Raw genomic sequence first — 13576 nt, forward strand, 5'->3', positions numbered from 1 at the left:
ATCATTCCCATTCCTGTTTAAACCAAACAGACTATGGGAATAGACCAATCCTATTCTGATTCCGGAGGATTTCGGTTCCAATTCTGACTGCAAACCAAACCTACAAACAATGGTTTGCATGATGAAATAAATGATTTGAAAAAGAAAGTGGATGATTTGCAAATTATCAATAAGTTTACCAAGGGTAAAAATCACTTTGATTTAATGCTTGGTAAGCAAAAGATGGTGTTTTATAAAGCTTGTTTGGGTTATAATTGATGAGGGATAATTTGGCCTGACCCGTTAGTATGCGGACACATGGAGCGACCTGATGATTAGACTACAACTCAGCATTCCCGAACACCTCAACAGGACTTGTTAGCTCGGGCACCTCGGACAAGACCGAGGTCCGAAAAGCTTATGGCGTCCCGACCTGCCAAGGTGCCATGTAGCCCTCTTCTAGAAGCTAGCCAGCCGTCTCCGATCTCTCCGGGATTACACCGCACGCCAGCGGTTCTTATCCTTATCCCACCTGGATTGGACGGACTCGATAAGCCTTATCAGCTCACACGAAGTCCATATCCGGATGTGAAACGAACTCCTGGTTACGCGGGCCGGAGATCTCGAATATGTTCAATGAGGCCTACGATAGCTCACCTATATAAGGGCGTCACCTCCAGCCTCATAAGATATGCACAATTTAGCTCTCATACTTTCAAACTTACAACTCGCTACAACACTCTTTGCTAATTTAAGCATCGGAGTGCCCACACCAGATAAAACACCTCGGAACCTCTGATACTGTTCTTCTTGCAGTTCGACCGGCCACGTATTAGTTTGACGTCTGAGCTGCCTTCCAGCTGAGAGAGTTCAAATCACGCATCATCAATAATAAATCCTTGAAACAACAATATTTGAAAACCCACTTTGTGAAAGCATCATCTAGCTATCAAGGTGAAGAATCTAATGTTTATGCTAGTGCATCAACTTCATATCATATGGAAACATCTAGATTGAAGAAGCTATGAGCGTAGAAAACATGGTCATATATCTTATGCATGCATAGGAAAGTTGTAAATGATGCTAAAATGGTGTAAGGTGAAGGTTTCAAGGACTAACCCTCTAAGGACCCATAAAATGAAAGGGCACTAAGAAAGTTTTATGTTTTATTCTTGTAGGTGTGTTGAAAAGGGAAGAGCAAAAAAGATAAGTGGTTCCTTGACAGCACAAAGTTTCAAGTAGAAAATGAAGGAATCAAATGTATACTTTAGTTCTACTCTGACCCATGAACTGCCTTCTCCTATTGCAGACCTTTACTTGCCTAGACAACCCTGAGCCTCTTTTACGCATTGGTAAAAAAAAATTAAGTAGAAAACAGCAGCAGAATCACTACATCAGCTACTGATCAACAATGACTAGGAGAAGCCTACAACAGCTTCATAGCTCTACAACTCAACTGCATCAAGGCTTCTTCTAGCATAAGTAGTACTTTCTCTCTTTGTGGAATAAGAGTTGAGTGCGCTTGTCTTTTTCAGATAGCTTAATTATTTGAGATTTTGTATGATAATAGATTTTTTATTGATTATCTGCAAGTGGTCTCAAATCTGAATCAGATTTTACATTGTAGTCATAGTTTGAATGTTGTTGCCGCTGATTTCTTTTGTTGGGCGTGGTGGTAATCATCAATCTCTCACCATGTAGCTGCTATGGGTAATCATCAATCTCTCACCATTGCCGCTGATTTACCTGAATGTTTTGCTTCTATTTTTGAAACTGATCTTTCTATTGCCTCCGACCTTTTTAGTTCATTTATAGGCCTAGGCTTAGGTTTTATTGCTCTATTTTCATGTTATTAGTTCTGTCTTTGTATTGGATATTTTAAACATTTGGATTCCTTGGACATGATTTGTGCCCTTTCATTGATTATTGAAATGAATTAAAACCACGCCCGCCACATCGCTATGATCCTATGTTAAAAGCTTCAACGCCTTTGCCTTTATAGTGATGGGACTTTTTGGTTAAGGTTTATGGTTAAGTTTTATACATTGCTCCCCGTCAAGGTGTAGGCAAATAGAAATCCCCTTTGTTTCAGGTGGTTCTCTTTGAGAATTTAAAAAATAATTAAGGCCTTGTTTGATGATTAAATGGTTATTAAAAGTATAGAAGTATTTATTTTAACAATCACTTAAAGCTGTTTGGTAATTCACTTACAAAATCATTTATTATGTTTTTAAGTACTTATTGGAGTGGGGATGTTTGGTAAGCTACTTTCCCCTTAAGTGCGTATATTGATACAAATGACAATTTTAGCCCTCACAAATGACAATTTCATGCATAGGAATCTATCACATAGACAATGCAAACAAAAAAAAAAAACCCAAGCAAATATTTTGGATTTATCTTTGAAAATAAAAAAAATCGGTTTTAATCAAAATATTGCACTAAAAATTGTTTTAAAACAAAGACGAGGGAGGAGGATGGCTGACCTGAGTGTCGTCGGCGAGAGCACAGTGAGAATGCCAGAAATTGCCCCAAAAAAACCAGATCTGGTAAAGAGGGTTTCAGGTGTTTAAAATTTCAAAGAAAAAAAAAAACCCAAAATATTCAAGAATTTATGTAGAAAACAAGTCCAAATGTGATTGTAGCTCGTTCGACGGTCGTCGGTCGCTCCAATGGAAGGTGCCGCCGCTGGTATTTTCGCCCCTATTCGAGTGAGGAAGAAGGGGGTTTAAGGAGAGATGGGAGCATTCTAGGTATTTAAAAAAATAAATAGGGACTTTTTAGTCCCAAAATTTTTGTAAGTCCACTTATTAACAAGTAATTAAAAAAAGTAACTCCCAAGTGGCTTTTTTAATAAGTATTTCTTTATCAAATAAGTACTTTTTTTATTAAACACCCATGTTTATTTTCCACTTAATGTGTGGTTCCAACACTTTTATTAAATACCTATAAAAAATACTTTTATTTGAAGTAAAATCAAATAGGCACTAAAGGTAAAATAGTCTTTTCATTGATTTTGTCATATATACAGAGGCATTTTACTGACGTGGGAGAGGGGAGGTACAAGTATTTACGAGAAACCTTGGGGGGAGGTTCAAGTCTTTTACCCTCAAAACTATAGCGAACGGATTGAAATTGTCTTCGAGGGCTGTCACCACACTCAACATCATCTTGAACGTCCGTTTGATATATGCCAAGCTCTTGCCTGTACTCGGTAAATAACCTTCATCGTATCAGACAGCTAGCCTCCCTATTGGAGTTGCCAAAATGTCTAATGCTGTAGGTCAGGCTACTAAGCCAAAGGGTGAGGCTGCTAGGGAAAGAAATGCAAATCAATCAATTAGGTTGACGTTTCCTTCTCGAATTTATTGCTTCAAACCTTTTACCCTTGTATTCCTTATTACATTTCTTCCTGCGTTCTCTTCTTTCTCTCCATCCAACCTAATCATTCCTGAGTCCAGATCTTTCTCTCCATCGGTGATATTGAGCACAAGAGATGCTTCTAATATATAGCTTAGTGTGCTATCCTCCCCCATCAACCTTCTTTCTTCCCCTTGTCAGAAGATTCATATTATCTTATTATTTGGCTCTCCCAAAATGTGGTGTGGGGTGTCCTAACATGCCATGTTAGACTTAGATGGCCTGAAACTGAATCAATCAATTAATCAATTTTCAAACCAAGGTTCAAAGTATCGGGAATGTTATGTGTATTGGAAAAGCAAATTTAAGAGTCGTATCGGGATACATATGGATACGGATGAAAAATTAAAATACGTATGAAAATACATGGAAATGCTATAAATACTCTAATAAATCATAAATACATATCAATATCACTAAATAGACATAAATGAGCTATTTATGCATAAAAATAACACATTTACATATTATAATCAATAAACGGGAAGTTGGGAATAGAAACATACTATCTAGTTATGGACATAATAGATCAAGTAATTATTTTGCATGTTTTATTCTAAAAATTAAATTAAAATTAAGAAAAGTAAATATGTAACAAAAAATTGAGTGGATTTATAGACATAATAGATGAAATAATTATTTTGCATATTTTATTCTAAAAATTAAAAAAAAAAATAAATATCAATGTTTTAAAACATAGAGGCATTCCACTACCTAGAGGCATGAAGTAGTTCAGAATGCAAGAGGCGTAAGCTTCCTTAAGAGGAGGAAAGAGGAAGGGGGGATTTCATTTTTTTTCTTTATCTTTAATAAAAAACTTTTATATTAAGAAAAATAAAAATGCATAATAGTTGTTAAAAGGGGGGTCTTATTGAAGCGGAGTAAGACTCCCCTAACTCAAAAAAATAAATTAGGCTACAACGAAAAGGGGGACGGGGGGCGAAGCCCCCTAGCCGAAGGGGTAGGGGGCAAACCACTTTCTTTCCCCTCATCTTTTCTAACATTGACCGAAAATGTAAAAGAAATTTGAAAAAACATATTTAGTTTCACTCATTTTTTCACAACCTTGAAAAACTTGTTGAATCTTGTAAATTTATAGATGTTTTGGCAAATTTTTACAAGATTTGAGTCTTTAAAAAGGTTAAAAAGCTTTTTGATGGGTTTGGAAAAAAAAAGAGGACTTCTGAAATGGGTTTAGAAGCCCTCTTTTGAAGGGAGTTTTATTTGCATTTCCGCCACAGTAAAATCATACTGTATCGGCCGATACGCTACTGTATCGATAGCGTATCGACCGATACAGTGCCAAAACGCACCGATACTCAACGATACAGGTACGATACGGGCACGATATGGCCTCGATACAATGAATAGATATGGCACATTCAATTTGATACCATGTACCGTGCCGAAAACTTACTAGAATGATACGTATCGACTGATACAGGCCGATACGTGACAAAATTTTAAACTTGTTCCAAACATAGAAACTTCTCCGAGAGTTCAGATTTGCTCCCCATTGAGAACACCCCACATGCTCTTTACAACAAATCTGGACCGTGTATGGGAATCATGTCCCAAGTACGGGAATCCGATACATGCTGAGATGTGAATGTAGGGCACGCTTTGTGAGGCACAAATCTGAACTTCTCCAATGGTCTCGCCCAATACATGTGTGGCACAATCCCTTCTATGGTCTTTCACCCTAACATGTTCCTCTTTGCTGTTAGGCTTTAATCATTCTTCATTCCTCTTAGGTCTATGTTAGAGTCCATCCAGGTCGTGGAGCTCTCTTATGTTGCATTTGACATTCTTTATTTTAAAAACTTATCTCCTTTTGTGATTAAAATGCATCCTACGAACACTGAGTTTTTAACTGTAAAAAGGGAATAAGTCCTTAAAATAACAAATGCCCAAATGCAGCCTTATCGGTGTAAGATATTTTGACCTATTGCCAATCCTTTCTCCCACACATCCTTTCAAGCCTGAACCCGTCACTCTTTTTGATCTGTGGCTGCTTTTCATTGGCGCAAATCCTTCTTAGCCCAGGCTGCTTCAACAACCCAGTTTAATCCAATTCGTCTTTAAAAATATAGGTTTTAATGCTATTAGAAATACAAATATGTACAGTACAAATACATATAAAATAATATAAAATATAAGATTTGTATCCGTACTCCTTCCAAATGGAGCCTTAGGCTCAGTTTGGAAAGAGTACAAACCTTGTATTTTGTATTATTTTGTATGTATTTGCACTCTTTCCAAACTGAGCCTTAATGATGAGAAACAGGATTTAATAAGACAGAATTGGAGTTGATACTGTGAATATGGGAATTAAAAAACAGAAAATAGAATAAATAGACCAAATTCAAAAAGGGGTATTTCAATTAAGAAAAAGTCCAGAAGCTTTGAGGAGCTATTCCAACATTTCACATTAGTGTAGATAGATAAATAGATGTAAAATCCTTGTTCAATAGTTCTCTGCCATGTGGCAAATAAGTGGTCCCTTATCCCTCGGTACAGCATGCACTATCCAAAAACAGCAATCAAATCCATTTTGAAAGGAATCCATATAAGCTATTAGGATGTTCTAGTCAAAGCCCAAACCCAAGTTTAGAGGGCTAACCAAAACCCAGACCCAAGTGGACATAACTGGATCTACAGCTCATTCTAACTTACTCCAACCCAGCCTTTGGAACAATGCTTTCAACCCACAATTGAACCGGCCAGCTAGGCCCATTGAACCATCACCCTAACTAGATTTTCAGGTCTGTTTTAACCGTAAACTGCCAAGTATTAAAATGTGCTGACCCAAATAACCCAATAACCAAGTAGCCGGTTGAATCGCCAAAACATTTGACCTGGTGAATGGGTCATTCGTCAGGCTTTTCTTCTCTTTTTCTCTTTTATTGCATTCTTAATCAATAATTTCCATTTATCACACTAAGTTTGTTTAAAAAATGCTTTGGAATAATATCGTGAAAAAGTGAAGTAATCAAATCAAAAAGAAAATAAAATAGAATACCTACGTAAGAGGGTGAGATTTGGTAAACCATATGCCATGGTTACCCATTGAATTCTGCGCAAGTGCACACAGAATAAAAAACAACCCAACGACCCATCAAGAGTGAAACCATAATCAAGAATTTTTTTTTCTTAATGAAGTAATTTTAAAAAGCTGTTCGTTGAATAAGATGAACATCAAGGAGCCTTTAGTGTTTACAAGATGCATCCCTGATTCTTGGAGGAATTTGAAAGAGACAGTAATTATCCTGCCACAACAAACCAAAATTCAGAGCACTAGATCAACCAGATTCAGATTTAACCTTCAAGTAGGACAGAATAATCAGAATGTATTGCTAAAAATAGTTGCAATAGGAAATGCCACAAAAGACAACAATGTCAGTTAAAATCCAAGCAGAGCAAGTAAATAGATGAGTAAATGCATGCATATGAAAACATTGCAACAAACACAAACACAGGTCATCTATGTACAGAAATCACTTATAAGGTGAACATGGTGAAAAATCATATAAAAGTAATTGTGCATTACCTCAGTATATTATGCGAGGCTCCGGGCATATTGGTCAAGAGCTGTATTGAATAGGTCACACCTAAAGATAAAGTAATAAGAGATTTATTAGGTTAGGAATTTTTTTTTTTTTTTTGGGGGGGGGGCTTCTAAGTGAAAAGAAAAGAAAATATTGACAAAGTTTACTATCTGATACAAGGAGTAAAATATTGCATCTTGCAATACATACAGCCTGAACATCCTTTTCCATTCAAATCTTTTATATAGCTAGATAAGTCAAAATTAGAAAATTAAAATTCACCATTTACGTGCTTTCACAAAGGTGCCATGAGTTGCTACCTTTATCCATGTTATAACTAAATCTGTTACATACTTTTAATTGTTCAGCAGGTGCCATTTTATATTTTACCAACATTCATGCATATCAGAAATAAATCATCGTACTGCATAAAATAAAAATCCAAACAAAGGAGACATTCAAGATATAGGGCACAGAATAAAATTATAATGTAGTAAGATATATGCTGCACAAAAAACAAGACGGAGTAGACAGAACTGATTCTTAGTTTGGTAGTATCAAATAGAAGTTATCTTCTACCCTCTACTGTGGCTTTACTGCCACCTGTAGATGCAATATGTTAAGCCTACAGACACAGCCCAGGCCCACGTGGGTAAGCCATCCAAAGTGACAAACTTCCTGCACTATAGCAAAGTCTATGACAGGGGACTAAGGCACCATGTGATGTGTACACAGGTCAGACAGGTAGTTATAACTAAATGATGTAAGCCTATGAAAGGCAGGGGGTATCAATGACAGTCAGTGAAGAAAGTTTCCTTTATCCCCCCTCTCTCTCCTCTTCTGGAGGTGGGACCCTCGAAGCTCCCCTGAGTTGGGCAGAAATTGAAAACCTAACAGACTTGTATGAGAGCCAGAATTGGTCCAATTAAATAACCAAATCGTTGACCATGGAAGACCAGGTGCACAAGATCGAGGTTGAGCTGCACAAGGTTTCAGCCAGTACGAAGGATATCAAGGTAGCCCAGTCTACCACGATGACAAAGTGTGAGCAAATCTAAGCAGGCAGAAGTAAGAACCTGGCAACAAGTCAAGCTTGAGTTTCCTTCTTCTGAAGCGATAATCCAGTTCCATGGATTTATTCTGCAGAGCATGTTTTGAGTTCAATGAGATTTCAGGACTGCAGTGACTCTTGCTTCGATTCATCTTGATGGAGAGGCGATTCAATGGTACCAATGGTATCAGCAGTCACATCCACACCTGACCTGGACAGATTTCACCAAAGCATTCTGTATCCATTTCAGCCCAACAGGATTTGAAGATTTTGACGAGAGCCTAACCAAGCTGAAGTACATCGGCAATGTTTGGGAATATCAAATCGAGTTTGAATGTCTGGTGAATTGCATCCATAGCTGGCCAGGGAAAGCTCATGTTGGTTGCTTTGTCAGCAGCTTGAAGGATGTACCGAGTTTGAGGTAAAAGCCTTTCAACTGACTGCTGTAATGGTGGCCATCGGCCTTGCAAAGCTGCATGAGAAACTCAGTTGGACCTGATGAGTCACCAAGATGATGGGCCCAACTTATAAACTAATCCCAAGGAGGACGGTATCTCGGGCAAATGCAAACTGACTATGAATGCCAATCCAGGCCCTGGACCAGTACCTAACAATGCCCAGCCCACAATTCCAATTAAAAAGCTTAGTTGGGCCAAAATGCAGGCCTATAACGAATTCAACCTATGTTGCAATTGCCCTGAGAAATTTGGGCCAGGTCATAGGCATAAGGCCCAACAGGTCTTTGTTTTACAAATCGATGCGCCCAAGGATGAGGAGTCCAATCCACCCAATCAATGTAAACTGGGCTTATCTAAATTACATGTTGGACAGAATGCAGTTTGGGCGGGAGTGGAGAAACTGGATGAAAGTCTGTATCACCACCCCTAGTTTCTCAGTTCTGATTAACAGGGTAGCTGAGGGCAAGTTCAGAAGTTTGAGAGGATTAAGACAAGGTGACCCCACTGTCACCTTTGCTGTTCTTGGTAGTTATGCAAGGTTCAAGTAAATTGACAGAGAGAGCAGCATATTTAGGGCTGATTTGGGGTTTTGGGATCAGTCCTGGGGGTACAAGAATCTCAATGTTGCAGTATGCTGACGATACTCTATTTTTTGTGAGGCTTCCCCATATCAGGTTCTTAATCTCCGATTTCTTCTGAGCTGGTTTGATGTGGTTTCAGGGTTAAAAGTTAATTCCTCTAAAAGTGAGATGCTACTGGTTGGGACCATTTCTAATCTTCAAGAGTTGGCTGAAGTCTTGGGGTGTAAAACAAGCAATTTCCCTTCCTTGTGCCTTGGTCTTCCCTTAGGGGCAAAGAGTAACTCAAGCAGTATTTGGAATCCTATCCTGGAAAGAGTTGATAGAAAAGTAGCCTCTTGGAAAGCTTGATGTTTCTCCAAAGGAGGTAAACTGGTTTTGGTTAAGAGTGTGCTATCTAGCCTGCCGACCTACTTTATGTTTCTTCTCTTAATGCCCGCGGAGGTGGCTGTGAAGATTGAGAAAAAGATGAGGGATTTTCTGTGACAAGGGTGGAAAGATTCCTCGAAATACTACTTGGTAAAGTGGGATAAATTTTGTAAGCCCATTTCCCAAGGTGGGCTTGGGATTAGGAAGGTGAAACTTTTCAACCTAGCTTTCTTGGGAAGCTGATTCTGGAGATTCTCAAGTGATACTCAGGAGTTACGGAATAGTTGCCGAAAAATATGGTTTCAGTGAGAATGGGTGGGATGCAAGAGGGTCACAACAACCTTATGGGTGTCACACATAGAAAGGTGTTTATAAAACTTACTCTCTTTTCATTAGAGGTATTTCTCACAAAGCTGGGAATGGTAGGAGATTGAAATTCTGGATGGATCCTTGGTGTGGCAACTTCTCTCTGAAAGAGAGATTTCCTGTATTGTATGATGCAGCTGAAAACAACTTGGTGTCAGTTGCAGATTGTTTTGCACAGGTGGGAGGTGTTTTAGTCTGGTCTCCTGCCTTTAGAAGGAATTTCAATGATTGGGAGTTGGATCAGGTGGCTGAAATGCTGTGATTCAAGAGCAACACCCAGACCTGCTATCAGAGGATACTAGATGCTGGTTGTGGTCTAAATCTGGTTGTTTTACCATCAAGTCTTTTTATTTGGGGTTGCTGGAGAGTAACAGCCAGCCCTTCCCATCCAAGGCCATTTAGGAGACCTCAGCTCCTTTAAAAGTTAAATTCTTCTTGTGCGTGGCTGCAAAAGAAAGATATCTTACCAAGGAAATGCCAATAAGGGTTTCAGCTTATCAGATATGAATTATTCCTTGTGCAACTTGGTACCAGAATCAGCAAATCATCTTTTCATACAGTGGTTTCACAGCAGTGGTGTGGCAGCACTTCCTTAGAGCAATAAATCTGAGTTGGTGCTGGCCTGAATCAGTCCTGCTGTCTTACAAGGGTGGAGAGTCCATGGAATGTCCAAGGAAGGGAAGCTAGTATGGTTTGTTGTTCAACCTGCAGTTTTATGGGCAATCTGGGTAGAAAAGAACAACAGGATTTTTGAACAGAAGGCCAAGTCTGAGGCTGGGGTTATTAACTTTGTAGTGGAAGAGCTGAGGAGCTGGTTCTCTATTTGTAATGTGTTTAAAGATGTATTTTACTCTGGTACTTTTTTGAGGGTGAATTCCTTTTTGGAGGGCTTTAATGTTGTTTTGTACAGCCTCTTGTATAGACCTTATACTGTTTGATACTAAATACAATACTTTACCTTTTCAAAAAAAAGGGAGGAAGAGGAGAACAATCCCTAAGAAGTTGTGCCTCTAACATACCGAATGATGCAATGAAAAATAGTCATATGAGGCTGACGAGGAGCAAAAACAAATTGACTAACTATCTGAACAGCATGAGAAATATTAGGTCAAGTCATAGTGAGATAAATGAGAGACCCCACAAGATACAAGGTAGCATCTGGAAGCAATGGACCTTCAGATTTAGATAACTTAATATTCACCTCCATAGGTGTATCAACATGTTTCTCATCAGTAATACTAGTAAGTTTAACGAGGTCAGAGGCATATTTTTGCTGACAAACAAAATACCTGCGATCACTACGATGAACTTCCAGACCCAAGAAATAGGTGAGAGGGCCCAAGTCCTTCATGTGAAAGGAATTATGAAGTAACAACTTCAATTCACGGATACTTTCATCATCATTCCCAGTTAATAGCATGTCATCAACATACAATAGAAGAATGGTAATACCCTGAGGCTGCCGCCTAACAAAGAAAGAGTGATAAGAGGAACTTTGGCTACAACATCTCAAAAGCGTTCAAACCATGCCCGGGGAGCTTGTTTTAGACCATATAGAGATTTTATGGCAACATACTAAAAAAGAATCACTTCAGTGTCTAGGAGGAGGCTTCATGTAGATTGTCTCCTTCAACTAACCATGGAGAAAGGCATCCTTCACATCTACCTAGCATATGGTCCAAGATTGATCAGCAGACAATGCTAAGAGAGCATGAACTGTGGTGATCTTTGCAACAAGAGCAAAGGTTTCTTCATAGTCGATGCCATACTCTTGACTATATCCCTGGTCAACTAAACAAGCTTTGTATTGATCAAGAGAACCATCAGATTTCAGCTTAATGTTGTAAATCCAATGGCTCCCAACAATAGAGGCATCTGGAAGAGCAGGCACATGGTCCCAAGTGTCATTCTCATGTAAAGCATGAATTTCTGCATCCATGGCTTCCTTCCAATGAGGGTTACTACTGGCTTCCTGGTAGGAGCGAGGAATACCTATGGAAGATAAGACAATAGACAAAGAGTTACGGTTTAAAGGAAAACCATAGCGGTCAGGAGGTCTAGATATACAAGTAGAACGACAAAAATGAACAGAGGTAAGAGGAGTATCTAAAATAGAGATATCAATTACAAGAGCAGTGATGAGATGATGATCTGAACCAGGAGGAAGGGGAGTTACAGGCGTAGGGATTGGAGCATGTAACCACTTGCAAGAAAAGATGAGAAGGTCCTTCTCAGAAGGAGGTGAAGCATCTTGTGAATCAAAGTTTGGAAAAATAGAAATAGATGGTGTAGATAGCCTAGAAATTCTAGCAAAAAAGGAAATATGCTCAAAGAAAACAGCATTACTTGAGACACGAATACGACAAATAAAGGGATCATAGCAAAGAAATCCTTTGTGGTTAGGACTATAACTCACAAAAGCACACATGACAGATTGTGCAGACAATTTAGATAGTTCACGATAGGGAAGATGAACAACACACACACATCCAAAAACATGAAGCATAAATAAATCCGAAGAATGACCAAACAACTTCTGAAAGGGAGACATATTACCAAGAACAAAGGAAGGAATATAATTGATCAAAAACACAGTTGTATTGGCTACGGCTGCCTCTACCCAAAAAGAAGATGGAGTATGGGACTCCTGCAGTAATATCCTCACAACACTAAGGATATGCCCATTCTTGCGTTCAGTCACACCGTTTTGCTGAGGAGTATCTAGACAACTTCGTTGCATTTGTTTTCCATGATTCTTCAAATAGGATAAAAAGCCTCCATCAATGTATACTCCCCCTGAATCTGAGTGGAGAATACGGACTTGTGCTTGAAACTGAACCTGTACCATAGCATGGAACAACCTAAATGTTGAGAACACCTTTGACTTGTGGCAAAGAAAGTATATCCACATGTACTTGGTACAATCATCAATGAATGATACAAAATATTTGTATCCAAGTTGAGAAGTGACAGATGCAGTCCAGACATCACTATGTAGCTCAAAGGGAGAGGTGGCATGCTCTAACATGTGAAAAAATGGTTAAGTATGACTCTTGCTCAAACAACACAAGATGTATCAAAGGTCTGCAAGGAAGGAACTCTATTCTTAATAAGACCTAAATCAAACAAAAATTTTAATTTCTCAACATGTATATGACCCAAACGTTTTTACCATAAGTCCTAAACATTATTTTTGTGACTCAGAAAGGATCTAGAAGTGGATGAACAGAAATAAGTTGATGATGTTGTTGTTTAAGACTTCCTGAACTCCAATGCAAACAAACGACCCAACCTGCGCCCCTTCCTTTCACCTTCCCAGTGTTATAATCCTAAATCAAACATCCATCATGAGAAAAGGTGAAAATGTTACCTTCAACTAATTGGCCAACAAAAATCACATTTATAGTGAGATTAGGAACAAGAAAGGTCTTGGTAAGAGGGAAAGACGTAGTGGGTGAAAGCTTAAGAGACAGATCACAGTACCAATGATGTTTAGTTGTTCACCATTGGCAGTAACAATATGTTTATCATGGGTTTCAATAAGGTTACTTGGTTGGTTAGGGTAGGCTCCTGTCATATGGTTGGTAGCTTCAGAATCAACGATCCAAACATGAGAAGGAGAAGAACAATAACTAGAGAACTTACCAAATAAGCCAATAGCAGAAAAGGCAGAAGAAATAGCAAATGTTACTAGTTGTCGAATGTTTTCATCAACCATAGATGCCAGAGAATAACCTTTAAGAAAAGAATCACCACCAGTAGATTTCTTACTCCCATGTGCTGCAACAACGTGTAAATCCCATACGT

At 38.6% G+C, this 13576-nt stretch overlaps 1 protein-coding gene across 1 annotated transcript in view; it reads right to left on the bottom strand.

The window, feature by feature from the left end:
- Positions 1 to 6380: 6380 nt before the first annotated feature.
- Positions 6381 to 13576, bottom strand: part of LOC104608277 (SNARE-like superfamily protein) — a 31077-nt gene continuing 23881 nt past the window's right edge. Inside the window, exons 5-6 of the mRNA XM_010274212.3 lie at positions 6950 to 7010; positions 6381 to 6668 (exon numbers count right to left, since the gene is read on the bottom strand). Of these exons, the coding sequence (XP_010272514.1) occupies positions 6959 to 7010 (52 nt within the window). The 3' untranslated portion in view covers positions 6381 to 6668; positions 6950 to 6958. The remainder of the gene's footprint in view (positions 6669 to 6949; positions 7011 to 13576) is intronic.

This window comes from Nelumbo nucifera, chromosome 1, assembly GCF_055504915.1.
Source record: "Nelumbo nucifera cultivar China Antique chromosome 1, China Antique-T2T, whole genome shotgun sequence".
Taxonomy (NCBI): domain Eukaryota; kingdom Viridiplantae; phylum Streptophyta; class Magnoliopsida; order Proteales; family Nelumbonaceae; genus Nelumbo; species Nelumbo nucifera.